At 35.2% G+C, this 21,113-nt stretch overlaps 1 protein-coding gene across 4 annotated transcripts in view; it reads right to left on the reverse strand.

Moving 5' to 3' along the window:
• Positions 1-21,113, reverse strand: part of LOC115229726 (GTPase-activating protein and VPS9 domain-containing protein 1) — a 92,779-nt gene that overhangs the window by 44,181 nt on the left and 27,485 nt on the right. For all 4 annotated transcript variants that reach the window (XM_029800039.2, XM_029800044.2, XM_029800048.2 and 1 more), the window contains exons 2-3: positions 12,321-13,520; positions 4,004-4,135 (exon numbers count right to left, since the gene is read on the reverse strand). In XM_029800039.2, coding sequence (XP_029655899.1) covers positions 4,004-4,135; positions 12,321-13,439 — 1,251 coding nt within the window. In that variant the 5' untranslated portion in view covers positions 13,440-13,520. The remainder of the gene's footprint in view (positions 1-4,003; positions 4,136-12,320; positions 13,521-21,113) is intronic.

Genomic DNA, 21,113 nt, shown 5'->3' on the forward strand with positions numbered 1-21,113 from the left:
CAGCTCGTGAGCTGAAACTAGAATCAATCAATCAATCAATATATATACATATATACGTATATATATATATGTATGTATATATATATATGTATGTATATATATATATATAATATATATATATATATATTATATATATATATATATACATACATATATATATTAGAAGAAATGAGGTACTCAGAAAATCGGATGGTTTATATTTATAGATATTTATTTGTATATTACATTTTTTATACATCATATAACTTAGATCATGTATTAGCGCTTTCTCCTATTCTAGTGGGGTTTTCAAATCAAACTAAGTTCCTGTGTGAAAAGTTTTGACCATTTTATAGTGGTATTGACTTCGTAGTGGTGGGGAGGAATATAAGACAGTACAAGAGGGTGATGGATGAGGAGAAAGTGAGAGAGAGAGAGAGTGTGTGTGTGTGTGCTTTTGTATTTGGAATGAGTGCTAAAGAAAAAGAGGGGAAGGTAGAGGGAAGAAGAAGAAAAGAATTTTATTTGCTCTGCTGGACAGCATGCTTACTCCAAGTGGGGTCTAAGATCTTGTGTATATATAAATACATACACACAAAACTTAGCATCTTCCATTACACCAAAACTCGCCTCTTTTACACATAAAGTATGTAGATACTGATGTCACTATAGACAAAAGTTAAGAGAATTGTTACACTGTATACAAACAACAGAAACAAATCTACAATATCTGCTTCACATTTAGGAATCATAAACAGATTGGTATGTTAATTTAATTTAAAATAATAAAAAAATAAGTGTCAAATTTTAACCATAACAATTTGAGGAAGAGGGAGAGGAGGAATCATTAGTCAACTCAACTCAACTCGTGTACCTATCATCATCATTGGAAGTATTATTCTCTATAAACTCTCACCACCACTACCCACCATCTTTCCTCCTCCCATTTCTTACATTCTATCTCAAACCCCAAACCTTGCATTAAATACTTCACCCAGTCCTTTCTCCTCAGTGCAGTAACACTCCTGAAATTCCCTCCCTGCCCACATTTTCCTGAAGCAAATATTCAAGCTAAACATCAACCACATCAAAGGTCACTGGCCTTCTTCCTCTGACTAACTTGCTCTGACTAACTTGCTACCCCCCCCCCAAAAAAAAAACAAATGCATGTCATGCAATGATACGAAAATAATACTAGGACATAAATCTATCTACAAAATATAAGATTTATATTAATTTTGATAATATTTTAAAAGTATTTTCGAATATAAAATGCACAGGAATGGATATGTGGTTAAGAAGATTGCTTTGCAACCATGTGGTTTCAGGTTCAATCCCACTACATGGCATCTTAGGCAAATAACTTCTGCTTTAGTATCAGGTTGACCAATGTGTTATGAGCGAATTTGGTAAATGGAAACTGTGCAGAAACCAGTTGATGTCATATGTATGCAAGTGTACATAAACACACACACACACACATGATGGGCTTCTTTTAGTTTCCATCTAGCAAATCCATGCAGAAGATTTTGGCTGGCTTGAGGCCACAGTAAAAGACAATATATAAGTGTAGAAAATAGCTATCAAATTTCTAAACAAGGATTTATACATATTCCTACAGATCTTCTGCATATTGTTCTTGCCTGTTGCACAAGGAAATTTATGCGAGTAAACTGACCTCTTAGCCTTTCACAAATCATACATGCATCAAAACTCATACTGAGGAAAATACTCATACTAGCCTGACCTAGTTTGGTTAGGAAGGCTATAAATAAGCAAACTCAAATCAGCTCTATATCTCTTTGGTCCTTGGCCTCTAGTCTGAGAACAACCCTCTTCTTTCTTCCAGCACCTTTATGCAAGGGACATATATATATATATATATATACACACAAACACATATATATATATATACATATACACACACACATATATACGTACATATATATACATATATATCTACATATACATATATACATACATACATATACGTACATATATATACGTACATATATATATTACATATATATACGTACATATATATACATATATATATATATATATATTATATATATATATACATACATAGGGGGAGAATTCACAAAAAAACAAAAGACAACAAACAGATGTATTAGTTTAATGCTCAGGAAGTGAAGAAGTCTTTAACATTTTGAGCCTATGCTCTTCCACAGAAAGGAACACAGAAAGAAACAAGGAGAGAAATAAAGAAAGTGTAGTGGCTAGTGATCTATCATGGCAAATGCCAGACAGAGAGGTCACACAGGAAAGCTAGGAATAAGGGGAGATAATAAAATAGTGGTGAACCCATAAAGAAAGTGTGCATGCGTGTGTATTAGAGAGCATATATGTACGTGAGGAAGAGGGCTGGTGACCTTGACATGTCCGTGTGTGTATGTGTAGGTGTGTGGATGTGGGGCTCGGAAGTGGTCAGTGCAAGTGTGTGCGTGGTGGTGTAATGTGATGTGGTGTTGTGTGGTGTGGTGTTGTGTGGTGTGGTGTGATGGTGTTGGGATGTGGGGGAGGCGAGAACTGGGAAAGCAGGAGAGGGGTGTGGGTAGACTGGGGTGGGGGTAGAGGTGGGGTATGTGGGAGTGGGTGTAAGGGATGGGATGGGAAAAATAGGGAAGGTGGGGTTGGATTGAATAAGGGTGGGGTTACGAGGGAGGGGTGCCGATGGAGGGAGAGGGGAAGGGAGTAGGTGGGTAGGAGTGAAGAGAAGAGAGAGAGTAGGAGTGAAGAGAAGTAGGAGTCAGAGCAAGAGAGGAGAGATGGGTGGGAGGAAGTAGATGTGAGGGAGAGAGGAGAGGGGAGGAGGTTAGATAAAGAGAGAGGAGAGATGAGACCATGTGGCGCAAAGGAGCAAAGAGAGAAGATTAATCCCTATTCATGGTGCAAACAGGAGTCCGGATGGCCCCTGTGCAAGGACAATCCAAACACAGACAGTTGTTGCAAAGAGTGACCAGTAAAGTGTAAATGGCAAGAGACCGGGGTGTCATTGCCGAGTTGGATGTCTCAGAGGTGTTTCGCAAACTGGTCAGCCAAGTAGCGTCCAGTTTGCCCAATGTATAGAGAAGGGCAGAGAGAGCAGGAGATGACATTGGTAGAAGTGCAGGCGAAGGAGTCGGTGATATGATAGAGTCGATGATGGGTGCCGGTGAGGAGGGTGACATGCAGATATACACATATATATATACATACATATATAAATATATATGTGTGTGTGTGTGTGTATACACACACATACATATATACACACATACATACACACACACACATATATAATATATATATACATACATACATATATCTCATATATGATTGTATCTCATAGCTCAACAACTGGTGTTGATTTGTGTATGTCTCTATAACTTAGCAAGTTGCCAAAAAGTGATGAATAGAATAAGTACGAGACTTTAAAAGATAAGTAAATTAGTAGACTAAACCTTTCAAGGTAGTGTCAAAGAATTGAAAAAGGCATGAAAGTTACACTATTCTATTACCTACTTATAAAATTTTAAAAAATTTAAAGATATGTCAATTAACATGAATATATTTTTCCCTCATGAGCCAGTCTAATTTCTCTATTGCCGCACTTTGTAATTGCTCACGTCATTTAATTGTTGAAATGACATTCTCTAAAATTTGATTTACTTCCAATTTACTATACCAGTAATATTGTAAATATAACAATTAGCTCATATACATCATCATCGTTTTACATCTGTTTTACTATGTCAGTATGGGTTAGACATAACTTGCTGAGGTAGATTTTTCTTGACTGGATGCTCTTGCCAATGCTAACCAACCTTTACCTGTTTTCCAGATAACTTCCTAACTAAATTTACCATACAGACATATTAAACAAACTTAAATTAAGTATTAAGTTTACTTTTTTTTTCAATCTCTTTCAATTCAAACATTTTCAAGATGTTTTGTTCTTAATTTGTAGTTGAAACATTTTTAAGGTGTTGAGAAAAGATAAAGAAGTAAAGAAAATTCTTACCAAGGTGTTCAGCTGAGTCAATGTAATTAAGGCTGATGAACGTTCTATATTCTGTGGGTGGTTGCTAGGTACAGAGGGAGCATCAGGTCCTACACCTTCCAACATAATATCAATAAGTCCAGATAAACAGCCCTAAAAAATTGTAATAAGATAATTTCAACAATCATTCATTAAAAGTATTCTGCTTAATAAATATCAAATAATTTATGTGTAGAAAAATAAAAAAAAAACAAGAAAATATCAATCTTTTTTTTATGTAAACAAATTTCTATAAATTTAGAATAATCAACATAAAGGAAAAATTTGTTTTGTTTTAATATTCAAATTGTATAGTAATGTTCTTAGTGTTTATTTTTCATTAAAAATGCAGGAAAAAATATATCACCTTAGGTAAGCTTTAAAACAATACAAATATTTCTTAGAAAAGATCATTTAAAAAAAGCACGTATAACAGCTAACTAAATACTAAATGTCCAAGATGGGTTTACAGTCAATAAGATAACTAAGACTTAACTTCCCCTTTACAGTTTTTATAATATTTATATCTACACTATATTTCAAATGCTTTGAACCTCCATTATATTCAGATAACTGACTATTGGATGTAAACATAACCTCAGAATAGATTCAAACTAAAAATCTTTATTTGTAAACTAACAGTAACAGTGTCATCTCCAAGCAATCAAACAACCTCATGTTAAACCTGCATGATTCCATAAATGAACCTCAAATGCATCCAGTGTAATACCTATCATATCTCTTTCAACAACTCAAAAATGAAAAGTATTGTTCATATCAATTAAAAATGATTACACCTTACCCCACTAAAAGATGAGTGACACGCATTTAGAGCTTACATGATCATTCTAAATGCTAGTCACCACTATTACTGGAGATCCTTTATAGTCAATACACATCTTTAAATGGCCCAGACACCAAACTAGCCCTTTTCTTCAGAGTAGAAAAAACTTTAGCCTCCAACAAATCTTAAGCATGATTCACAATATAGTAATGCTTCCACTTATAGAAAAGTACTCTTGTTACTGCAGCTTGAGATATCCTAGGCTGTGTCTAGAGAAAGCCATTCAGCTGAATGACATAGAGGTACAACAGATACATGACAACCTCTGGTCAATAGAGATGCCATCTACTCTCTTTTTCTACTGATACTACAATGGCTTCTGTTCCTCAGAGCAGGCTTGTCTCATGTCACTTCCATTCAGATTCTCTTGATTCACTAATCCCTCTTTCTCCAATCCTGCATTTTATGTTCAATTTTGCAGACCCAATATTATGAGCCCAGAATGATGGTATTCTACCATTGCAAATCTCTTGACTGCAGTTAATGACTTGCAACACTTCAAGCAGAATATAAATGTCACTGATCTCAGAGGGCCTGCAAAGGCCATATGCACAGCTACTTCCTCCAGACATAGCAAGTAGAGAGAGAGAGAGAGAGAGAGAGAGAGATCATCATCACCATCAGGGTAGCAAATTGGCAGAGTCATTAGTGGGTTGCATAAAATGTCTCTAAATGTTTATCCCAAACCCTGCTCAAACACAGTGGATAAAAGAAGGTATCAGTAATTTTATATTGTGCATCCACATAATTGATAGTAAACTAATTTTTAAGATTTTGAAAAGAGAGGAGAGAAAGGAAAAAAGAAAAAGAATGAAAGTAATTTGTAATTGTAAGTTCAAAAACCATAAAATGTCATTTGAAGTTGAAACTTGATTAGTTGGATTAGTTGCTATTGAAAAGTGTGAAAAGCTATTAAAGAAGTGGGTTAGCAAACTAGAATGTGTGTGTGTGTGTGTGTGTACTTCTCTCTCCTCCACACTACTCATCATCACACTATTTCTCATCTAACTACAGTTTTATTTTATCATTGCTCTCCCTTACCACCACCCTTTATGAATTACCACCTCCTCTCCCCTGACCCACTCTTACTTTCTGCTGCTTTCCCCAAATTGAGATCCACCACTGACCACATCTCCGTCCATGTTTACCATTCACCTTTATTGCCATTTTTATCCATTTACTCTCCTTTCACCTTTTTGCAAACATTACCTTCCTAGTCATCCTCAATTCTCTGTCCCTATTCACCCTTTATCCATCTTCTTGTACCTTTGGGCTATGCACTGACACCTCATTTCCAACATCCTTTCTCCTTTTCTTGTTCGAGTAGCCATACATCTCCTACACTGCAAGGCACCTGTTCCTTTCCTTCTATTATATTTTAGTCTCTCAACACTTAGCACAAATTCACCTCCCTCAATATTGTAACACCATTCTGTCAAGAGATCTTGTTTTTCAAGTTATTTAGTGACTGTACAGGAGCTGGTACCATAAAAAAAGCATCCAGTACTCACTACTCAAGCTTTAGTCAACCCAGGGCTATAGTAGAAGACACTTGACCAAGATGCCCAACCTCAAATAGGTATAAGATGGCAGTAACTGAGTAAAGACTGACTCAGACCATTGACAAATCTAAGATGGGAGATAGATATTTAAATGGTAACTATGATGATGAAGATGATAAACATAAATACATATGTGTGTGTGTGTGTACGCGTGCGTGTGGATTAACTGTTAGAAAAATAGAAATGTGTTCAATACACTATTGTATTAGAGAATCTGATAGTCTTAATGTGTGTATAAGTCAAATTTACAAGCAAAGCTAAGTAAGTCTTACAAATTAATTCTCTCTTTAAATATCCAAATCTAATTTTTTGTGTAATTCTGCAAATGAGCCTTAAACTGAAGTTTTGAGCTATTTTAAACACACATGCATATTAATGACACAGGCATCAGTCATGACAACCATTTCATTTCGCTTGATGGGTCTTTTCAAGCAGAGTATATTGCCAAAGGTTTCCGTCACTTGTCATTGCCCCCATGAGGCCCAACATTCAAAGATCATGCTTCACTACCTTGTCCCATGTATTCATCCCAAGAAGACATGGGACAAGGTGGTGAAGCATGATCTTTTCGAATGTTGGGCCTCATGGGGGCAATAACAAGTGACCAAGACCTTTGGCAATATACCGTGCTTGAGAAAACCCATCAAACCAAGGGAAATCATAGTTATGGCTGATGCCAGGGTCACATAACTGGCACCTGTGCTGGTGGCACATAAAAAACACCGTTTGAATGTTGGGCCGCATGGAGGCAGTGACAAGTGATGGAGACGTTTGGCAATATATTGTGCTTGAGAAGACCTGTCAAACCAAGTGAGATTGTAGTCGTGGCTGATGCCAGTGTAGTGAAACTGGCACCCATACAGTGGCATGTAGAAAGCACCCATACCAGTGGCACGTAGAAAGCACCCACTACACTTTTGGAGCGGTTGGAATTATGAAGGGCATCCAGCTGTAGAAACCATACCACATCACACTGGAACCTGGTGCAGTTCCCCAGCTTACCAGTTTTCAATCAAACCATCCAACTCATGCCAGCATGGAAAACGGATGTTAAATGATGATGATGATATTACCATTTGGTTTTCTTTTCCATTTTATCTGTAAGACATATTGTCCCAAAGCCTGACCTCATCACCTCTTCCACCTCAAGAGGTATGCTATACAAACAGTGAGTGGTACTTTTTTACACAGTACTTAGATTTATATCACATGTCCACAGTACTACAGCTGCCACTCCTGCATCTATCACAGTAACTCTCTCTTTCACTTCTCCTTTACTTTTTATAGAGGCTAACATAACATATCAAATGAATCATGCTAACTTTTATTTCTATCAATCTCACAAGTCTTCTGCAGTAAATGTTTCGCCACCAAAGTTTTCAAAATCATGAGAGTTTTTTAATAGTTAAAAAATTGAAAAAAAATAACTTAAATTAGCATGCTTGCTTTTGATTTTAAATAGAACTGTGTATCATTAAATACTATTACAAAAAAATTATCAGATTAAAAAACGTATCATTTAGTTAATTACTTTTATATATTATTTATGATTTTATTACACTATCAGGCAATTATTTTCATTATTTACATGTGACAGATATTTGTCCTCATCTTGTTTGTTGTTAACAAAACGCTTCGGCTGATATACCCTCCAGTCTTCTTCAGGTGTCTTGGGGGAAATTTTGAACCTGGGTTCTCATTCCTAAGGTACTTTTTAATGTTGTTATTATCATTATTATTCAGGTCACTGCCTGGAATCGAACTTGGAATTAGTAGCCCGCACTCTTAACCACTATACCACATGCCCATAGGCAATTATGCTGTGAATTTTAGGGCTTATAAATCTAATATCTCCCCCATCCTTCCTTGATAGTGGTTCCCATATGCTACTCATATCTGCACTCGGTCTGCTTAGGAGGTTGTTGTGTCCTAATATATGTGCTGCTTCTTTTAGTTTTCGTATCTTCCTCTCCGAAAAGATATAAAAGATATGCGGCCCATATGACATCAGGACAGTATTCAAGAGTAATACAACACTTCGCAAATATCTCCTCCTCCTCCTCCACTGCCGCCGACATACAACATTCAAACAAATTTGAAGACTATGCAGTAAGCATTACTTTTTACTATCAAAAAATTTTTTATTAACAAAAACAAATGAATATTATAATGACTATCAAAAGAAAAAGGAAAATAAACATTCAAGAAACAGATTTAAGTTTACCAAATTATTTCTTTCCTCAACATACACTAGTGTAAGAACATTTATTCTCTTGTCAAAATCTATAACAACCTACTGAGTTTGAAACAAAGAGGCTCAGTAAAATTAAAATGATTTTTGTTTGTTTCTTTAAGGGGTGGTGTGGGGGACTGTTGATAACTAATCGAGGAAACTGAGTGGGCACTGCATATTTCTCTTGAGATTTTACAGCTGTGTATATATCACATTTTACAGAAAGTTAATTTTTAAAGTATCACCTAATAAACAAGAGTTCCTAAAACTTCAAGACACTTCACAGAGAAATCTGCTGCCACAAAAGACTATAAAAAACAATAAAATATATTGTATTTATTCATGTATAATTTACACTTGAGTATAAATCCCCACAAATTACCAGCAATGAAGTCTAGTGAAAATATCCCTCACACAGACATTTCTCCAGTACTATGATGTATAGAAAATAATGTCTAGTCAGATTTATTATAATAGTTGTCTGAAAAATACAATGAGAAAGTTCACACATGCTAAACAATACAAAAAGAAAATTTGAAAGTGATAAACTTCACTGAATTATGCTGGAAAAGTGCATCTACAATGAAGTATACACAACAATTAATTTGATTGTGATAGTAATGATATCTTAAGTGTATACTTAATTTACTATTCAGTACAGTGATGTACACATGGTCATGAATTTTTTTCTCTTTATTATGCATATTTTTTTTAAATCTTACATTTTGAACATTAGACATTTATGGTCTGGAAAACTTTTTCAATTTTAAATAATTTTATTTTAATAAGGATCTTAAAGAATTGAAACACAACATTAAAAATTTACAAAATGTAAAAGTATTTTACAGAAACACATTCAATGATTCATATGTAATTTTGTAAGACATAAATCATGTTGATAGCGTCTGTAAATAGTACTTATTTATAGTATGAATTCCTGTCTAGATGAAAACACAAACTCGCTGTTTTATTGTTGCCAATGTCAATTTTATTTTCTGATTACTTCACATCAACAATTATGAACAAATTTTGTTGTATTTAGTTGGACAATGATTGGAGTGGTTTCCTACTTTACTTACACATTGAAACAATTGAGAAGTAAAATGTAAAACAAAACAGTATTTAGTTTCTGTTTATGTACTGCTAAATACATAGTTTATGTATATATGTTTCTACATGAACATATACTTGTTCCAATAACTTGCTACAAGAAAAACAAAGCATGCCAGGCATAAGCAGACAGCCAATATATTAAGATATATGCAATTTGTATTATTTAACAAATGAAACTATTTTTCATATAAATTGTATCTTTAATCTTTATTTGTTTCAGTCATTGGACAGTAGCTATGCAGGGGCACTATTTTGAAGGGTTTATTGAAACAAATCACCCCCAGTATTTACTTCTTTAAACCTGTTACTTATTCTGTCAGTCTTGTTTTGCAAAACTGCTAAGTGACACAGAAGTAAACAAACCAATACCGACTGCCAAGTCAGGGCAGGTAAGGAGCACAAACATGCACACACAATAAGTTTCCACTCAGTTTCCATCTACCAAATTTACTCACAAAGCATTGGTTGGCTTGGTGCTATAACAGAAGAGATTTGCTAAAGGTGCTGTGCAGTGGGACTGAACCTGAAACCTCATGGTTGCAAAGCAAAGTAAGCTTCTTAACCACATAGCCATGACTGCATTTATGCATATAAAAGAATTTTAACATTTGTTAGAAATGAATTTTGTTCATCTCTAACAAAAGTAAAAATTCACTTATCATCACCCAGCCAAAATAATAACAAATTATACTGATGATAATATTCTATTAGTAGACATCATCTCAAAAACTACCACTGTTCTTTATGATCTTGAAAAACTAGCAAACATTTACCTTTATGACTCAAAGACTGAATACATCTGCTGCAATCAAGAGATGCTCAATTAGTACAATTAAATCATATTAATTTTATAGGTTCCTTTGTATCCTAAGAAAGTTATATCACGTTCACAAAAATATTGATGTAAAATTTGTTCTTGATGGAATTATTGTCATCTGGAAGTTATTAACAGCCCATAAAATAAGCTTCTTCTGAGCCACTGGAATCCGTGTCCACTGCTTTGATAATCACCAAACAATTAGTAGCAAGGTTTGATGGTGCTTATACCTATATGCTACAGGTGATTCTGAATATTTCCTGGAAAAACATAGTACCAAAGTATGCATGGCAATCTTCTTGCAATCAATGATGTTATTGGAGAGAGAGAGAGAGAGAGAGATGAGACTGGTTGGAGAGCTAAGTAACAATTCATTGGTAATACACTCCTATGGATACTCCAACATGGTTATACATAGGTTGGCTGGCCAGCAAAACAAACCAGCTCTGCATGTACATTAGGTGTTGTTCTACTGATGTCCCAAAATACTGAAACAATGATGGATGACATGGTCAAATTGAACAACTCAAGCCTTTTTTTTATGAGATAATTAACATTATATTAAACAATATCTACTGCATAGCATTAATTTGCTCATTCATTTTATGTCTACTTTTTCATGCTAGCATAGATTAGACAAATATATTATCAGGTTATAAACAGAATTTAGGCTATTTGAAATATGTTTGTCACATATTTCAACTGCTAAAGGGCAAATACACTGCAGTTACCATGGAGAAAAAAATCTCTTATGGTAAAAAGACGTGAAAACACCTGGTTTGTTCAGTGTCGCCATCTATTAGGAATCGCAGACATCAAGGTTTTGAGTTCTTAGACTCTTGTCAAAGAGAGGCAACCTAAGAGAGGCAACTCTAAACAAACTTAAAATCATAGCTTTATATCTAATCCAGTCAACATATTTCAACTAGCCTAAATTCTGCTCATACCTAAACATGGCTTCACACTAACGCTTCGTTATGAGGCTATTGTTTTACAGCAGGATGCCTTACCTGTTTATCAAATAAGGGATCTCTTGTTTCACATGTCTTTGAATGTGCACAGCAAGCTGCAAACTTCTTAACCACACAGTTATGAACTGAATGAAACACCCTTGTGTTTTCTTGGTTATAGCAATACATATAAAATTTTTAAAAGTATAGGCTCTTGTGGCCAAGTATGTACATGAAATAAGGTACATAGTAGCAAATAAACAGAAACTAAATATATTTAGCCATTTTGCCAGTTTCATTTTGGCTTTACATATTACTTAGGTGTAACTTCAAAAGTGTTAGTAAACACAATAGGAAACAACTTCAATTGATGCAACCTGACATGAGCATATTTATGAGATGTCATGAACATTTAGTATATGATCATAGAAAACTGTAACATTATTATAATGATTTAAACTCTGTTATGAATTGGTTTAAATTATTTCTGGCCACACTATCCAAATATGGCTACTTACTTGGGATTAGGAAAAATTAGGTAACATTTTGTTCTTATGTGTATTGTGCACCCCTAATTTTAAGTTTAAATATTTGAGGAAAAAGTGTGAAGTATACATAAATAAGTGATTAACATGAAAGATTATCACAACACCAAAAGTCATATTTGGGCATTCATGTACATAAAACATGAATTATGAAGAACAATTTTAAGAAGATATACTAAAGTTGATAGAATTATAACATAAACAAAGGAAAAAAAATATATAAACAGAATCTTACCTTGTCAAATTTGTCATAAAGATCACTGAATTTTGGAGGAATATCATCTGTTTGTGAAAAGGCAAGCACTTGGATGATCTGTGCAATCTGCATGAGGTTATGACGGGCAATATGACTTATTGGGACATCAGACATGATGCCGTAAGGTGCTGGATCCCAGATAGCAGGACATATAAATAAAGCAAAGACTAAATCTGCACAAACTGCTCGAACTTCAGCAGCTGAATGTTTGCCAGATTTTGATAAAAGTTGATAAATCTGTGAGACTAGCCATGAGAGACTTATTGGAAAACAATACATATTGTTCTTGATTGCAGAAATGAACCGATTCGATAAGGTCACTAGCTTATCGACAATGAAATTACGATAGTTTTGTAAATTAGCTTTCCATTCTGTTGACCCTTGTTCCCCAAAGCGTCGCATCCTTTCAGAGGGAGTAAAACGTACAAGTGCTTTATCGGGATCAATATCATAAAACCATTCATCTTCCATCAGAAGCTTCATGACAGGATCATGTAAAGCTGCTGTCAGGAACAGTTTGGAAGAAAATAAAGAATCAAAAAAGTTCTTGAAAAGTTTGCTAAAAGCACAAGACCCTTTACGAATCAGTCGGCGTGGATTATCATCATAAGTTAGCTGATTTTCAGCAAGAGTATACAACAGTTGCAAGGCCAAATATTCATCTTCCAGCATCACACAATTACCATAGAGAGATGGCAAGACAATACCAACAACCTTCTGTGATCCTTCAATGCCCCTTTTCTCTCCACAGCTGATCAGCTGAGCAACTAATTTTGGGTTATCTCGTAAATATTTCAAAAGGTCTGCAAATTTGATGTCATGGTAACCAAGCTGCTTGTAGCTATCAATGAAATTGATAGATTCGAGCTGCTTGGCTTTTGCACAAAACCCTGACTGTACTATTCCATGTATAGTGGTAACTAGCATCTCTAAGTTAGTACGTTGTTGTCTCATGATCCAGGAAACATGATACAAAGCTTCTGCAACTTTTTTAACATCTTCATATATTTTTTGCATCTGTTCTCTTTCTGAATTGATAAAGAGTCTTTCTTTCTTCAACTGCCATGCCAACTCTTCAAGCTGCACTGCTAATGACATGGTTGGTTCTTCACAAGTGCTCCAACCAAAATTGTTCTTGTTGACCAAGTCAAAGATATGCAGTAAAACAGACTGTCAAGCCTGTGAAATAAAGAAAAAAAAAAAGAAATACATAATAGATAAAATTAAAAATTAGACTTTACAATATTACAAAAATTATACTTAAGCAGTGACTATGTTTTAAATTAGTAAAAGTATAAAACTGGTAATTGTTATGAAAAATATCTTACATTAAAAATAGTCCAATGCTATTTTATAATAATTATTTCTAAAATAAACACAAAACCTGAAATTTAGAGAGAGAAAGTTACTTGATTAAGTCAACCCCGGTACTTTATTTAATCAACACTGGAGGGATGAACGGCAAAGATGACATTGGCAGGATTTGAACTCAGAATATAAAGAACTAAAACAAATGTCAAAGGTATTTTCTTTGATGCTCAAATGACTCTGCCAAATCATCACCCAATTAATAACAGATTCTAATTTAGATAGAAGGCTAAAAATATTTGTGTTTTTTTTGTTTTTGTTTTTTTTTGTTTTTTGGGGTTTTGGTTTTTTTGGTGGGGGAGTAGTAGTCAATACCATTGATTCCAGTACTTAACTGATACTATATTTCCTTGGCCTAAGAGGGATGACAAGCAAAGCAGAACTTACTCGAATTTGAAATCAGAACATAAAATGCCAGAACAAATGCTGCAATTCATTTTGTTCACAGCTCTAACAAGTCTCTCAGTCCACCATTAAGGAAATTATTTTAAATATTGTGTTCCAGTTGTACTCTCTAATTTGAGAGTTTAGTTTAATAAAATTAAATAAACTGAAGTGAATAGAAAATGTGATCAATTTGTTCCTGATCAAATATAAAAAATCTAGTAGCTTACACTGGTATATGAAAAGGAAAGACAATTTTCAAAAAGTTATCTTGCAGAGCAGAAATTATTCCAAGATGTACCTTAGGACAATAACACAACACCAGCCATGAATTAGACCACTGGAAATACAAGGTTAGCTTCATTTAGAAAATAATGATGTAAATACATTATTAACTCTTCTCTAAAAATATACTGTTTCTAATGCAATGCAGTCAGTCAAATTTGTATGATTTAGGGAGAGAAGAAGGTGCTGTCATTTAAAAACTGACTCTGCATATTGGGTCCTAAAATATTAGCACCCTTTTCTCACCATAGTATATAAACTTGACCAAATTACAGCCATCACAGCATAATTTCTATCAATGTAGACCATGACTAGTTTCCTCACACTTATTGGGAGGAAAGGACACTACTTACATAATGACAATATTTCTTTAAAACTATCATGTGATGTCAAGGGAAAGAAACAGTGACATACACCTGCACATATATACATATGAGTTTCTTTCAGTTTCCATTTACTAAATCCACTCACAAGTCTTTGGTTGGCCTGGGACTATAGCAGAAGACATTTATCCAAGGTGCCACACAGTGGGACAGAGCTCAAAACTAAGTGGCTGAGAGGCAAATTTCTCATCACACATACCAGTCTCTATCACAATCAAATATTTTATTAACTGAATAAAGTACACCATACTGGAGCTGATCTGGACCTTCTAAATAAGAAGTAAATGTTAAATCAACTTCCTCTAAACAACTTTAGACATGTTTAAAATACAGGCTTACAAGGTGTCACTTCTTTCAGTAAGGTCAACAACTCTGGCAACTGGCCAAATAGATTAAAGTAATATAGTTAATGTTAGAAGCAAACTGATGTATCAACATAAAACATCACTTGCTTGTTTGTTCATACACACTGGTGCTGAATTAGTAACAAGAGGTATGTCAAAGTAATTCTTCAATTAATCATACATCCACTGTAACACTATTTGAACTAGTTGAATGTTTAGCTTTAATATTACTAAAATCTAGTAGGAGTTTCTATATGGTCATTTGACTTATTAATATGGCAGTCAAATTTCTCTGAATATCATCTATAATATATATATATATATATATATATATATATATATATATATTATATATATATATAATACTAATAATGTTAAATGTGATGATATGAAGCTACACTTAATAAATTTATACCTATTTCTCAGAGGAAGTGTACATTTTCACTTTATATTTGCAGACAAACTACTCAAAGCTAATTACTTTCTTAAACAAAAGGCTGATTTCTGTAAGAGAAGGGGGCACAAGTGATTGGCTTCAATCCAGTATATTATATATATTGGCAAACCTTGAGTTTTTCTTGTTTTCTGAGCTTTTAATTTAGAAACTGAAAGCGAATCTGATCCAGAAATAGCAAATATTATTTGGCCTGCAAGTTTTTACAAATATCTACTTATAAAACAGAACAAACATGTAACATTTCAATAGTCCTGAAATGTTATTTTGAGAGAAGAGAGAGAATTACTAAATCTTTTTAAAGCAACAAGAGTGTTACTAATACAGAAAGAGCATGACTAATGCAAACCTTCTTTACTATAGTCAAGTAGAAGATCAATGTTTTCCCCTTTCCAAGGAAGCAAGGTCAGATTCTATAAACATTAAGTGACTGACTCAAGTATAAACATTAAACATAACAATTTAATGCAATACTATATCTCAATCCAGACATTGCTTATGCAAATAAAAATCCCATACTACCATGAGCTACTTATCTACTCAACAAAATTTCAGACAATGGATGAAGTAATTCATGGTATTTATGAATGTCCCTTAATATTCTGAGGTCAAACACTGCTAAGATAGACTTTGCCTTTTTGCCCTTGAGGGCCAATTAAAATAAGTACCAGAGTGAACATGATAAATGTCTTCTGCCATAGCCCCAGGTCAACTAATACCTTGTTAGTGGATTTAGTAGATGGAAAGTCAAAGAGGTTCATTGTATATATATATATATATATATATATATATATATATATATAGATTGTTGAGATGCTTGAACGGAGGCATGTTGATGTATGTTGCATCCAAGGGGTAAGGTGGAGAGGAGTTTCTGCCAGGTTCCTCACAGGCAAGACACATGAGTATAAAATCTTCTGGGAAGGTAACAGTGACGGGGTAGGTGGTATGGGCATACTTCTTGCAGAGAAATGGGTGAATAAGGTCATAGAGCTAATCAGAATGTGCAATAGAGTAAGTCCAGGCTAGTCTTGCAGAATAGTATAGCGACAATTATCTCTGCCTTTGCCCTACAAGTGGCCTAACAAAAGAACAGAAGGACCACTTTTATGATATTCTTCTGCAGGCTACCTCAAAGACGACTGACAATGATATCATCTTTGTGTCTGGGGATTTCAATGGGCATGTTGGATGGCAGCCTAATATCTTCCATGTTGTACATGGGGGCCATGGAATTGGTTCCTGAAACAAAGAGGGAACAAGGCTACTGGAGTTCTGTGGTACAAATAACCTATTGATCTGCAACACCAACTTCAAGAAGCCAACCAACCACCTGATAACCTACCAATCAGGTGACTGTGCTAGCCAGATTGGTTACATTCTCACCAGATAGCAGGATGCATAGCTGCTCTGAAATACAAAGACCCTCCCTGGTGAAGAATGTACCCACCAACATAGACTAATCATTAGTGACTTTAGACTCCAGGCCAGAAGGATGCCAAGAAACAGACCAATCTGGAGAAGAAGGATTTGGAAGCTTACGGATCCTTCATATGGTCAGAGATTTAAGGGCACCCTAATTGAGAAATTTGATGAGAGGAAGGAGATCCAAACATGTAACATAGAGGGCAACTTGGAATTCCTGTGGGACAGCTTGCTGAGTGCCACATACCAAATCTGTGTCTGGTGCAAAGTCCCATCCAGACCTAGGGTGACATGGCAGTGGAACAATGCTGTAGACAGGGTCATTAGAGCAATGAAACAGGCCTGTAAAAGTTGCAGTAGCAGGAAATTGTATCAGATAGCCTGACAGGAAGCTAGGATATCTAGCCAAGGGAGAAACAGAATAGAAGAACTTTGCCTATGTTCAGCGACATGAGGATCAAAGACCTGAAGTGTTTTGGATTGCAAGACAGTGTGTGAGAGAAAATTGTGATGTCATAGGAGAAAAATGTGTCCACATGGATGATGATGCATTTGCATTTACTGATTCTGCAAAGAAAGAGGCTTGGAAATGCCATTATGTGAGACTGCTGAACGCAAGGAATGAATGAGAGGAGGTGAGTCTGCCATATGTTGATCAGCAATCCAAATCAACAGTAGCTTGGTAGATAAAGCAAGTAAGGATATGAAGACAGGGAAAGCACCAGGTCCATCAGAAATTCCTACTGAGATGCTTAAAATATCTGGTGGTGTGGGTTATGGTATAGTTACCTGTATTGTAAATCAGTAGGTTCATGAAGGAGTGATACCCAATGACTGGTGTAGCAGAACCATAGTCAACTGATACAAAAGTAAAGGTGATGCCTTAGATAGAAATAATTACAAAGGTATCAAATTGTTGGATCAGGTGATGAAAGTTAGGGAGTGGGTCATAGCCCAACTAATTAGGGAGATAGTCAGTCTAGATGAGATGTAGTTTGGTTTTGTGCCAAGGAGAAGCACCACTGATGATATATTTCTGGTAATGCAGCTACAGGAGAAATACATAGCCAAAGATAAACCTCTGTACTAGGCATTTGTTGACTTGGAGAAAGCTTTGACAGGATTCCCTGATCCCTTACCTGGTAGTCAGTGTGGAAACTAGGGATAGACATGCAGTCAGTGAGAGCTGTACAAGCCATGTACAGGGAGATTACCAGTAAGGTGTAGGTTGGCAACAAGTACAGCGAAGAATTCAGAGTATAAATAGGGGTTCACCAAGGATCAGTCCTCAGCCCCCTTTTTGTTCATCATAACCCTCCAAACAATAACAGAGGAATTTAAGACAGGTTACCCCTAGGAGCTCCTCTATGCTGATGACCTTGTTCTTAGAGCTGAGCCACTACCAGAACTAGAGAAGACGTTTCTGGTAGGGAAGCAATGTCTAGAATGTCTTAGTTATTAGGAAGGCAGACAAATCACAAATCGCTTCAGGTAGATGGCCCTGCTTGATCTGTAGAGAAGACAGAGGTAGAAACTCCACACCCAGTGTAAGCTATGGACACATAAGAGGTGCAGCAATATCAGAGTTAAGTTAACAAGGAAAATAGCTTTTGTGCGTGGAAGATGCACAGGTACAATAAACACCAAAAATATACAGAAAATAGATTCTATCAACTGCCAGTGGAGTAAGCTAGAGGTAGTAGATAGTTTCCATTATCTAGGTGACCAAGTTAATAGCAGAAGTGGATACTCCAAAAGTGTAGCTGTGAAAATAAGATTAGGCTGGGCAAAGTTCAGAGAGCTGCTGGCTCTGCTGGCAACAAAGGCCTTTCTCTCAGAGTGAAAGGCAGATTGCATGATGCCTGTGTGCAAACAGCTATACTACACAGCAGTGAGACATGAGTTCTGACAGCTGAGGACATGTGTAGGTTTGAAAGAAATGAAGCCAGTATGCTTCCCTGGATGTGCAATGTCAGTGTGCATGTCTGACAGAATGTACCCAGGAAGACATAGAACGAGGAGGTGAAGCATGATCTTCGAGCTTTGGGCCATACAAAGGCAATGACTAGTGACCAAGACCTTTGGTGATATGCTGTGCTTGAAAAGACCAATCAAGCCAAGTGAAATCGTAGTCATGGCTGATGCTGTTATCATGTAACTGGCACATAAAATGCACTTTTTGAGTGTTGGGCCTAACGGCATCAAGGTTGCTGATGCCAGTGGCATGTGAAAGGCTCCTTTCGAGCATTAGGCCTCACAAAGGCAATGATAGAGACTTGGCATTATGTCGTGTTTCAGAAGAAGACCCATCAAACCAAGTAAAATCGCAGTCACAGCAGATACCAGTGTCGTGCAAATGAGATCCATGCCAGTAGCATGTAAAAGCACCTATTATACTCTTGGAATGGTTGGCATTAGGAAGGACCCTTACCCATGTGTACATATTCTGTTTTACTATCATTTAACAGTTGTAAATGAGCAACACTCTGTCATACAAGCAATGCTGTTCGCTTCCAAAGTTCCTTGAAAATATGTCCAGCTGTGGGGAAATATTGCCGTTGTTTAGAAACAGGAGTGTTGGTGGCAGACAAGGCAACTGGCTGTAAAAAATCTGCCTCAACAAATTCCACCTAACCCATACAAACATGGAAAAGTGAATGTTAAACGACAATGATGCATCTTATTCCTAAGAATAACATCAGATTTAATAATCTCAACTGTTGATATTTGAAATAGTTGCAACTCGATACAAAAGTTTTGTTTATTTCTTTCAATCTTTTATTTTTCATCAATGACAGCAAAAAACATTATTCCTTTACAACAAAATCCTATGCACTTACACTTAGTTCTATCCAAACAAGTAGTAGTTTAAAAATGCCAAAATTAATCAGGGATGTAAGAGCCAATTTATTTGAGAACATCTTCTGAACTGCACACAGCTGGTAACTTTAAGATATGGTCTTCACCTATTTACATCTACTTTCAACTAAACTTTTAAATATCTCTCTCTCAGTCATCATTATTTCACATTATCTCAGAAAACTAAATCCCTGAAATTTCAACATGAAGGCATCAATTTACACACACACACACACACACACACACACACACACACCACACACACACACACACACATGGTGTGCATCAGTCTCACAAGTCAGGGAGTGCCAACAAAGGTCATGAGCATTTATCATCCTCATCTGACTAAAATGATAAATAGAAAAAAAAAGTCTCCAGACAACACACACGCTTGTAGTTGCTAGATTTTTTTATAATTACACAATTAAAAAGACTTCTCAACTAGCACAGCTCAATTTAACTAACACAGAACAGATTAAGTTAATTTCTTCAGAGTTTTTGTTAGAGGGTAACTAGAACATCTTATTTTTCAGCTATATTATATTGTTTATTCAAACAACAATTCAGTAACTGTATTACAAACATAAATGTAAATATAGGTTATGTGTACAATTGCATGTAAAGAATAAAGAAAAAGTTTTCAAAATCATTTGAGTTGAAAATTAACAAAATATATGTACTGGATCTGCAAGAAAACTAACAACTACAAACACTAAGAAATTGTGAAAAGATTATTTTTCTTCTTTTTAAACTTTTTACCCTCTACCCTAGTTATCAGCAAACCTGTTTAAACTTGTAACAACATATATAATACTAGCTGAATAGCCCGTCGTTGCTGGGCAATTTTTACAATAGAATGTCTTATATAAATTATTGTTTATTCCTTGTCAGACCATGCCTTCTCTGATCAGGACAGATTTGTGCAATTTTTCACAAAAAAAATTTTGAGGATTTTTCCCTTTTTAATTATTTAAATGTCTGTTTGACCATTTCACATGACTTTATTCATTAAAACTTCAGAAGTTCTTACAACTTTGGTCATCATAATGCTTTATTTTTGTGTTCAATAAAAATTCCTCCTCGTAATGATTTTGCTTTTATTTTGTGATAGACAACTACTATGCAGAAAATGCCAGCTTCTGAATTCTGTTTTCTAATTAAGTAAATCTGATTAAACTTTAAACCTTAGTAACATTTTTCTGCAATTTTTCTGGAACAACTAAATAACAAAATCAGATTTAACATGGAAAATTATTTCAATATACCAAAT

This window comes from Octopus sinensis, linkage group LG2 (assembly GCF_006345805.1).
Source record: "Octopus sinensis linkage group LG2, ASM634580v1, whole genome shotgun sequence".
Classification (NCBI taxonomy): Eukaryota; Metazoa; Mollusca; class Cephalopoda; order Octopoda; family Octopodidae; genus Octopus; species Octopus sinensis.